A 10199-nucleotide genomic window follows, 5' to 3' on the forward strand; every position below is an offset into this window, starting at 1 on the left:
GTGTGTGTGTGGAAGTTCGTATCCAGCCAATAAGAGGACCGGGAGGCTGGGTGGAAAAAAAAGAGGATAACGACAAATCTCTCCCTTGATGGTGTGTGGGCTTCAAGGTCCATCCATGCCTGGGGCAATCAAAAAGAGCGAGTCACCCAATTGCGGGATGGACCGAGCCTATTACCTATCTCTCGTGGATGTTTTTTTTTTATGTTCTCGGGATCCCTTGCCCATCTCCCTATAGTTTCGTTTGATATCGATGCCTTACTTTCGCTTGCCGTTTGACAGGGTGGTTGCCGCCCGTTCGATGGTGTGGACGATATGAACCAGGGAAAAAAAAAACATTGATGGGAGAAGCCGCGCCGCCTGGCGGTACAACAAGCGCTAGCGAGACCGGTCAGTCCCAGAGCCGTCGCCAACCCCTGGACACGACACTAACGGGCGGGCGAGCGTGTGGGAAAAGAAAGAAAAAAAGAAAAAAAAGCAAATAAACAAGTGGTAATATGATGTGTAATAATCAACGACGGAGGAACACAAATAGACTAGGCACAAATGTGATCGATGCCGCCGCCGATCTGCTCACAGGCGGCACACACACATACACTCTCTGCCTCTTTCCATTTCACGGGCGTCCGCTCGGTGGGCTAGTGCGAAACGGAGTGTAAGCCCCCCCCTCCCTGGAGGCTGGGCTTTCACGAAGTGGCTATCGCGAGATGTGGGGAACGGACATGGTGGTGTGTGTGTGTGTGTGTGGGTGGGTGGTGGTCGAGAGATCACACTTGCCCTGCATGTGTTTCTGTATCCGTCCACGACTTTGGTCTAGTGGCGTAGGTGGTCTGCGAACCGGCGGCGGCGGCGGCCTCCTTCGCTGTCCGGACAAGGTGTGCCATCCGACCGGCGGCCTGATTGGCTCGACGGCTATCGACTAGCTCGCCGCCCGCAAGCATTTCACTTGGCTTTTTTTTTTCTTTCTTTCTTTTTTTGTGTGCCGTTTGCCTGCCGCCCACCACCACCACCACTCACCTACCCCCTTGTCCAGCAAATCCGAACCCTCGATGGGAAACGGCGGTGGTCCGGGCGGCAAGGCGACGGAGGACCCCCTGGCTTCATCGAGTGTCAACCCATGCCAACCACATCCGGCGCCAAAGAGAACAACGAACAGGGAGTGTGTTTTTGAGCGGGTTTTGCAGGTCCGAGTGCAGAAGCCAAGGGGGGGCGATCGACGAATGCCTTTTGAGCTCATGGGGGAGAAAATAGCGGGTTTCCAATCCATGGCATCCGAAACCCAAGTCACACGCGCGAGCAGAAAGTGGATGGAAGAAAGAAGAAGAAAAAAAAAAACACTCAGCCGCCGGAATGGAAACGATTGGCCCATCTCGCACCTAGCCCAATCGCGGCTCCGGGCCTGCCTCGATGGGGAGGATTACGCAACGACAAAGAATGGAACGACGGACTGACTGACAGCGTCTCCACACTCCTAGGACATCACCAGGGTAGTTGGCGTCGAGTTTTTGGCCGGGGTCACAAAACGACGACGACGACAACGACGGTGATAACGGCCGGAAGAGAAGCGAGCGAGGGCTGAGCGAGACAGAGGCCTGCAAAGCTGCAAAGAAAGAGACGTGACTCCACTTTTCTGCTCCCATGGACATCAATGATCCCATCCAAAAGCGAGAAACGCTCCACAATCAAACGGACAGTCCCGAGCTCAGGCTTGTCTGGGGATGGTCCCACCCGGAGGTTCCGCCTCATTCCTGATTCTGCCCATGTTCATTAATTTATCTGTTATGGACTTGCTGGTGACCAGGGTGGTATTTGTGTGAGAGCGGTAGAGAAGAGGAAGGAGGGCAAGAGGAATCAAAATACAAACCAACCAGACGCCTTGGACGGTCGTTGCTGCAGCAAGCAACCACATACACACACACACGCGCGCGCGCGCCCTTCATGCAACCAGGCTTTTCCCTTGCCCTACCTTATCTTACCTTACCTTACCTTACCTTTCGTTTCCTCTGGCGATATGGTACGCTCGGAGGAGTTCGCCGGGTTGATTCCTATCGCCCGCCTCCTTGGCCGCCCCTTGCCTCCCCCCTCCCCTGCATCGCAGATGAGGCGTCGGGAGGGCAGCTTCCCCTCTCCTCCTGCTCCTTGGCCTTTCAGATGGCGACTTGGTGTTAGGCCCGGCCGGATAAGGGTCCACCCTCCCCATCTCCTCTCCCCCCCCTTTGGCAGACGTGACGGGTAGACACATAATGCCGTGATGAGTTGGTCGACCGGTGTCCCAACGGAAAGAGGACGGTGGTTCGACCAACCGTCGTGGATCGGGGCGTTTTTTTTACATAAGCTCCACAACGTTGATAAATTAGCGGGAAGGGCGATCGGAGGCAGGGCACGAGCAATGGGCTGCCAGGTGGACGAGATGCCGTAATGGTAAGGGGAGGAGGCGAAAAAAGAAAAAAAAACCGACGCTAGCGTCGGTGGCCAGCCATTCACTTGTTCCAGTAGTGCCAGTATAACCAGATATGCGGAGGATGAGGCGAGGACGGAAGCAAAATTCTGCAAGTCGCATGCTGTATTGTTTCAGCAGGCCCTTCTTCAAGACCAGCCGATGCCAGTTCCGGCATGGAAGCGATATTGACACGATAGCCCCGGCTGGACCTCCACACCTCCCTTGGACAGAAATCGTTTCGCCACTACAACCCAAGGCTGGCTGTCACTATCGAAACGACACCGTATGCGGCCGAGAGATAAGGCTTTTTGCCAGAGAGGCCGCCCCGTCGAGACGAGGTTTAGACAGCAACCACCCGGCGTGTGTAGATAGACGCACAATAGAGGAGACAAGACGGAGATGGGGCCGGCGGCAGCGACCTGCAACAGATTTTCGCTTCTGCAGTTGGGAGGGGCAGCAGCATCACGGGGAGAACCTCCGTGTGCCGTTGGATTTCTCCACCCCCACGGGCATGGGAAACGACCAGACCAGACGAGACGATATTGACAAAGGTCCACCCACTTTCGATCCGCGGGGTCCAAGAAGCCGAGACAGGAGCATTTGAGGTTTTCACCTGCCGTCCACGTTCTTGCGTGTGCGCGTGCGGTAGGGTGGGTTGGGGGGACGACGTAACGCTGTCGACCAAGTTATCCTGTTTCTTTTCTTCTCGATGTTCTTCCTGCATCCCCCACCCTTTCTCTCTCATCCCCGGGAATTAGCACGAGGAGGGTGACAATTTCCGCCCCACGGCACTCAATCATCTTTGTGGGAATGGGCCTATCGCATTCCGTGAGCACCGAGCTTTTCGTCACAGCGCCCAAAGCCGGCGTGAGCCCAGTCACCCAGATTGGGGGAGTGACCCGAGGTGGGAACATGAGAGAGAGAGAGGAGAGAGAAAAGAAAAAAAAAAAAAGGGCCCGCCCGGACTGGGGGCAGCATCCCGAGAGGACTGCAAAGGGACGGCCGGACCTGCCAGGTGGGTGGGACTCTTCTGCAGGACGCATCTTTCAGGTTCAGGGCCGGGGGGAGGAAGAAGAGAGAGAGTGAGAGAAAGAAAGCACTCAGGCCAACCAGCCCCGCTGCCTCGACGCAGCCCTCCAATCCTTTTCCCCAGCTTCTGTGTGATTTCGCCGCCACGACCGGTCGGGGGAGGAAGAGGAGGTAAAGAAACAGACCAGGTGTCAGATCTTCAGGACGCTACTGCGGGAAGATGTGCTGTGAGAGGGAGGGAGGAAGTTGGTTGCAGACCGGGGGAGGCGGCGACGGGGCGATCACAGGAGGATGCCCGGGCAGCAGGAAAAAAACTTGTGGAGCACCTGTATTCATCTTCAGGACCGGCCGGCATGCCGCGTGATGGCCTCCTCAGCTCTCGGCTGGTTATTGGCTGCATCATGTGCCAAAACGTGTGAGAGGAGCAAGAGAGAGAAACAAACTTGGACGATAACGGGGTGTGGGTGGAGGAGGGGGGGGGAGGGGACGCGCATGCGAAGGAGGCGTATGTGCGAGTGTGAGTGAATGAGGTGGTGTGTGTGGGTGGGCGGAGTCGGTGTTTTCCTCCTGTTGGGTCAAGCGCAAGCTAGCTCTGTAGCAAGCAAGTAGTAATAGTACCCGGAGGACTTGCTCCTCCGGGGCCATGATGACGGCACAATCAGCAGCAGCCGCCTGCTTTTCCTGCTGCTTCGCAGCTGGGCCGGTGGGTAGGCAATGCCAAGCAAAGGCGACGCGCCGCCCTCCTCCGCTTTCTCGCAGCAGCCCACCACCAAAACCCCCAAAGGGCCCGTCGCACGGCGTGCTGCATCCGGCTAGGTTATATGCTGGGCGCGTCTTGGGAGGGGAGTGGAAGACTGGATAGGAGGGTGATGAGGAGGGCATGGAAGAGGAGAATGAAGAAGAAAAAAAGGATCAAACAGATACCTGTGGGTAGATCCAAGCCTGTTCTGCGCGTCGAGGTGAAAACAGCTTAGCGCCAGCACACGGACCCCAGAATGTGGTCCTCTTTTTCTTTTTCGGTCTTGGTCTGGTCCGGTGGTGGGATTACGATGGGAGGATTCACATTTTGTCTAGGGTGTGCGTAGGCTTCTTTCTGGGCAGGCAGGCAGGCGGGCAGGCAGTCACAACACGGTGGCGATGGAGGGGGGTTGGGGCAGAGAAATTGAAACAGACAGAAACAGACAGAAGCAGAAGAGGGTGCCGCCAGCCAGCGTGGTTCGCAAAGCAGGCAGCAGATGATGGCCCGACAACAGTGCGCCTCTTTGAGCACTTTCCCGGCCCGGATGGTGTGCGTGCGGGGGGAAGAGGAGGAGTGAGGAAGCTGTGAGTGAGCTGCAGGCTTCATCTCGATCCCAATCTCGCTCCTGCACGTCGCAGAAAGCAGCAGCGTCAGGCAGACAGGCAGGCAGGCCGGTAGATAGAGGCAAGTTGGTAGTAGTCTCTCCCACAATATTTTTTGTATAACAAACGTATCAATCACAACTCGTCCACGGCAGACAAACACACAAGAGCCGCTACGGTGGTAGCATTTGCGGGCATCGGCAGTGGGCGACGATCCGCGAGTTTAATCGGCGCTGGACAAATGAGAGAGGCTGCTCGACGGACCGAGTCCAAGGAGGAGCCTTGTTCGGAAGGGGGATGGCTGTCGGGGCGTGCCAGGATTCGCCAGGTACCGGTCCGGGGTCTGGAAAACTCTGCTGACTTCTCTCGGGAGAAACAGCGCGGGCAGGATGGGGAGCTGGAGCTGGAGGGGTCGTCATTTCCCCAGACTCTGCTTGGGTCCAGTGACTCCCATCGCTCGTGTTGCCATACCTTGACGAGCAAACGGCGGCAATTGACGCCAGATCTTTATTTTTCTTGTTGGTTATTAGCTCGCCAAAAGGGTGCCTGCTGTGACTGATGCTCTATGCAAGGCAGCATCGCTGATCTCGGCGGAATGCCAGCCTGTCCTGTCCTGTCCTATCCTGTCCGTAGCTGCAACTGCCAAATTGACCCGGCGCCTGCAAACAGTCGCTCCCCCTCTTTTTTGCCAATGCCTGAATTCTGCACTTATGTCTTGGAAACCCCCTCACAGGGTGCCCAATCAGCGGCTCTTTTTTTCCCTTGATGAGAGGAGGCCGTTTGGAGCGAGTGGCAGATGGATGATGAGCCGGCAGCCGAATACGGGACCATGATACACTGGATGCCTCACTCAACCCACCACTCGTCACCCGCGCGCCTTGTGGTCATGCAAGGGAGAGGCAGAGAGGCCCACCCTGGCCGGGTGTGGTCATGCCCTTTCAAAACAAAACAAGCCTGAGAAAAGAAGATTTGAACGAAAAAAATAAATAAATGGCCGGCCGCCGGAGGGTGTCCGTAAGAAAATTGCCGGGACGGGATCTAGGGCGAGGCCCGAGCCCGCCGCCATTGGAGCCAACACGCGTTGAGGGCTCGGCGAGCAAAGGAGACAGAGCGAAGAAGAAAAAAAGAAGAAAGAAAACGGGACTAGACGTGTGTCCGTGGATACCTACGTAGTTCCGCACGCAAAGGCCCCCGGGTACCTGGCAGCGACAAGGTCCCAGGACACCAAATGCCTCGAGCAATCGTCGATTCAAGCGGACTCGGGAAGACTCTGTAGACTTGCAGGCTCGGCTCTGCGTGTCGACAGTTTCAGCAGGTCCCGACAGCTGTGTGGTATCTACAGCGATCAATCTCGTCTCCTCAAGGGATTCATTTCTCTTAGCATCGCCGGCGGGCCAATCAGGGCGAGGCCGAGAAAGACAGGGCCGAGAGAAACAGGGCCGTGGATGTGTGTGAATGTGGTGCGGGTGTGTTAGTTGCAGCTTGTCACGCTTGTGTGTGAGTGTGAGTGTGAGCATTGAGAGGTCAATGGAACCCGAGAGGGGGGAGAGAGCCCATATTCCATATTGGGCTGCAGGAGGCAATTGATTAATCCTGCACGCATGCAGGCTCTCCTGTACCTGTGGTTGGTCTCTCGCCTGCCCGTCCCCTGGCCACCTGCTCAAGAGTGTCCTGATCAAAAGTGAGAGAGGGTGTGTGGCTGTTGCCCTGCTTGGCCGTCGCCCTGCTTGGCTGGTGCTGGGCTGGGCTGGCATTTGTGGCCGCATCGCCCGTCGAGACGAAGGTCGGATGGGCGAATGAGCGGCCGGCCTGGTCCTCACACCCGCTGCATGGACCCCCCTCCTCCTCCCGCCATCCATTCGCGCAATGGTATGATTTTCCTGATTGAAAGGACGTTGTACTGCATTCTGTAACCTTCCTCGAGCACGTCGTCGACGGACTAGCTTGCGCGCGCGTTTCCGCGGCCTTGTCGACTGCCCATTCTCCCCGTCCATCAAACCATGCCGACTCATCGACCCCCCCTACGAACCTGCAGACTGAATCACGGGCCAAAGGAAGAGAGGCGGGCGGGACGGCCGCCAGATAATTACAGCAGGACCGGACGATGGAGGGAGGACATCTCGCCCGCCTGGGAGACGACTCGGTTGCGACCGTCGCATTGGCTGGGCGGACCAGAATACGTCAACGTCCCCCCCCACGCTTTCCCAATCTTCAATCTTGCCAGTCGACAGAGAGAGCCCGAGATGCCGACCCACCCTCCTCACCTCTCCGGCTGCATGTCTAGGGGGGCCGACATGTGCTGGTGCTGTAGATGGAATTGCCCTATAGCACGTCCCATAGCCGTCGCAGCAGCGACAAGGTATCGCTCTCTCTCCTCCCTGGAGCGATAAGCTGCCGCCGGGACTTTCAAAGGCTTTAGCCAGGTCCCCACCGGCCTGCCTAACCGAGAGACGGGCTTGGAGATGCATCTGTTTGCATATCCAACAAGAGAAACGATTCCATAATGTCCATCTCGCGTAGATTTGGCGGCGGGCCATCCATGACATGTTTTGGTGCCGATTGCCGCCCGCGACTTCTCGTCATCGACTTACAGACTCGCACGGCAGGAAACGCCGCCCTCTGGGTGGGTGGCCTCATGGCCTTGTCCGCCACGGCGGGCGGAGAATCTCGGACGGTGCCAGAGTGCACATCACATGATTCCTGCAAAAGACATGCTGTGCTCGCCGAGTCCTCAGGCGACCACGGCCGAGTGAGACCACGCATGACCCGCAAGAGGAGAGAGGGAAGAGGAAAAAGGAAAAGGGGGGGGGACAGAAAAACTCCCAATCACGCTAAACTGGATCCCTCTTAGCGCATTGCCCCAGCCTGAGACCAGAATTGATCAAGACAACACGCCCAGGTGATGCAAGCGGAGAGGGGTGGGTGGTGCTGTGCGGAGCCCGCTCCCCTGTGAGGGGTGAGTCCTCCAGAGAGGAGTGCCCACCCCAGAGGGCCTCTGCCTCTCAAGGCCGTGTCCGAGAGGGCCAACAAGGGAACGGTAGTGAATTGCTGTTGATCAGGGATAGCAACCTCAGGACAAACCTCCAGCACAGTGGCAGTCGCCGCCTTATGCTCTCGTCCTCTTTTTTTCCTTTTATTTTATTCCCTTGAAAATAGGGTTTATCCCTTCAGGATGGGAGGGACCCCTGGTCGGGGTCCTGCATGGCCGCAGTGCTCTCGCTGTCCATTAGCCATCTCGCTCGCACCACCCTCTCCGTCCGTATGGCGTGCGATTGCACACGAACCTCGCAGCTTGAAGGCGACCAGGGCCTAGAGATAAAACCTCATTTTCAGGCTAAACCATAAGCGGTTACTCCCCTTTTGGCCCATCCGGACCCATCCATCCATCCTCTCCCACCCCTGCGCCTCCGCGCAAGCTGGGACCCACTGATGGCTCACAGGGAAAGAAGGCCGGAACGGGAACGAAACGATTAGGGCGAGAAAAGCGGGGACGTGCTAGGAAATGGATAGGGGCGAGAAAAAAAAAACTAGGACGTGGCTAAAAAGATTGGACGGGAACGAGAATAAAAAGCTGGGACGCGGTCGAGAAGATTGGACGGGAACGAAAAAAGAAAAGCTAGGACGTGGCCGAAAAAATTGACGGGGGCGAAAAGAAAAAGCTGGGACGCGGCCGAAAAGATTGGATGGGAACGAAAAGAAAGAGCTGGGACGTGGCCGAGAAAATTGGACGGGGACGAAAAGAAAAAGCTAGGACGCGACCGAAAAAATTGGATGGGAACGAAAAGAAAGAGCTGGGACGTGGCCGAGAAAATTGGAAGGGAACGAAAAGAAAAAGCTAGGACGTGGCCGAGAAAATTGGACGGGGGCGAAAAAAGCCTAGGCCAAAACCCCTTGTCCGAAAAGCGGGGCTGACGCGCTGTCGGCTTCGGGATTTCTCGAGGAAGTCCGCGTGGCAGGCTTTTGGAACGACTACCTAATTTGGTTTAACTGCTACGCTATACGTTAACCTGGAAAATGGCTTTGCGGCGAAGATAACGCCCGAAAACGAGTGTCCGTATAAGTTTCCTCGGCTAGCTTTCCGAATAGCATAACGCGGGGGTGTGGGGAACAAGGCAACGGCGGAGTGGATGTTAAAGGTGCGGCCGGCAGCCATATAATTTCACACCTCCAACCAATATCCGCTATTGCCCGATTTGCTGCTAATACGTAGTTATTAAAACAACGACCTCTTTGGGGGAACCTGCTTTAACGCCGTACCTAGCACGGCTGTCCGCACAGGCTGGCTTAGTTGCTATTAGGCAAAAACACCGCCTTTTGTTAACGGCTCCGCGTGCTTGAGCCTTACAACCGGCGTAATGGCGCGCGGGTCGAGTTCGTCGTCCCGACCTGGATTACAACGCCGCAAAGATATATATAGCTTAAACAGGTTCTGCAGCAGGGCCTATCTGGAAGTGAGCTTATAGTGCTGTGTCGAAAGATGCTGTGTTTATGGCTCGAGTATTATGAGTGGTATGTCGTCAACAACGATTACCAGCCCTTAGAGTGGTACCCGGCGTCGCGATCAAAGTACTGGTCGTAGCTGCTAGTGTTGACGTCGGTGTCCTTCTTCATGACCACCCTCTCCGGGTACTGCCTAAGGTTGACCACATCGTGCGAGGTGTGGCGGCGTTTAAGGACTGCGTTGACCGTCGACGACCTCTGCGACCGCTCCCAAACGAGGTGCCGTCGGAGGCTCTCGGTCAACTCGGTGGAAATCATATTACGCCTCGTCGTCCTGGGGGAGAGCGCTGCTTGGTAATGGCTGTTGTGGGCCGAAGTCAGGATGGGCTGCGCCGCCGACCTCGGGATCTCGTTGATGGGCTTGAGGTGTGCGGCCCAGCTGCCCCTCATCATCAGGGGGCTGTCGTCCGAATCGGTTGGCGACGCCACGAAGGAAGGCCCCTGGCGCTGTGGCTGGTCCTGGTGGATGGCCGACGTCGACTGCGAGGCGCCGTTGCCCAGCTTCACCTGGCGGTCGTTGCGTTCCAGCATCAGAGTGATAAGCGACCGCCTCGAAGTTAGGTTCACCTTGGAGTCGACACGCTGGAAGAAGGTCTTTTCGTCGATGCTCGACTTGCCACTCTCCTCGTTCGAGTCCTCCCAGTCATCGTCGTCAATCGCGCTCTCGTCAACGTTGTAGGACTCAGTCTTCTCACGGTCTGCTCTTTTACGATGCATGGTTGGCGTTGTATCTTCGACCAGGAAACTTGAGCTCGAATTGGGTATTACGACTGGCGTTTGCGATATACAAATACCAACACTGAGCAGGAATCCCGACTCCATTACAAAACGGCATACGGGTAAGGTGGAAAGGCAGCGGATTGTGCACTAGGGTGGTGATAAATGGCACCCC

General features: G+C 56.6%; 2 protein-coding genes across 2 annotated transcripts; both read right to left on the minus strand.

The window, feature by feature from the left end:
* Window positions 1-7067: 7067 nt before the first annotated feature.
* On the minus strand, window positions 7068-7570 carry GGTG_06799 (hypothetical protein; the record flags this gene model as incomplete). Its single annotated transcript, XM_009224621.1, has 2 exons — window positions 7068-7246; window positions 7399-7570. 2 exons carry the CDS (start codon window positions 7568-7570, stop codon window positions 7068-7070), a joined length of 351 nt encoding a protein of 116 aa, XP_009222885.1.
* A 1559-nt stretch (window positions 7571-9129) lies between these two features.
* GGTG_06800 (hypothetical protein) lies at window positions 9130-10124 on the minus strand. Its single transcript, XM_009224622.1, has one exon. The coding sequence runs from the start codon at window positions 10022-10024 to the stop codon at window positions 9335-9337; it is 690 nt and encodes a 229-aa protein (XP_009222886.1). The 5' UTR covers window positions 10025-10124; the 3' UTR covers window positions 9130-9334.
* Between the last annotated feature and the right edge of the window lie 75 nt (window positions 10125-10199).

This window comes from Gaeumannomyces tritici (assembly GCF_000145635.1).
Source record: "Gaeumannomyces tritici R3-111a-1 unplaced genomic scaffold supercont2.3, whole genome shotgun sequence".
NCBI classification, from domain to species: domain Eukaryota; kingdom Fungi; phylum Ascomycota; class Sordariomycetes; order Magnaporthales; family Magnaporthaceae; genus Gaeumannomyces; species Gaeumannomyces tritici.

Bases quoted from the DNA above. Each gene is read 5' to 3' on its own strand.
- GGTG_06800 (XM_009224622.1), bottom strand. From the start codon at position 10,024: ATGCATCGTAAAAGAGCAGACCGTGAGAAGACTGAGTCCTACAACGTT.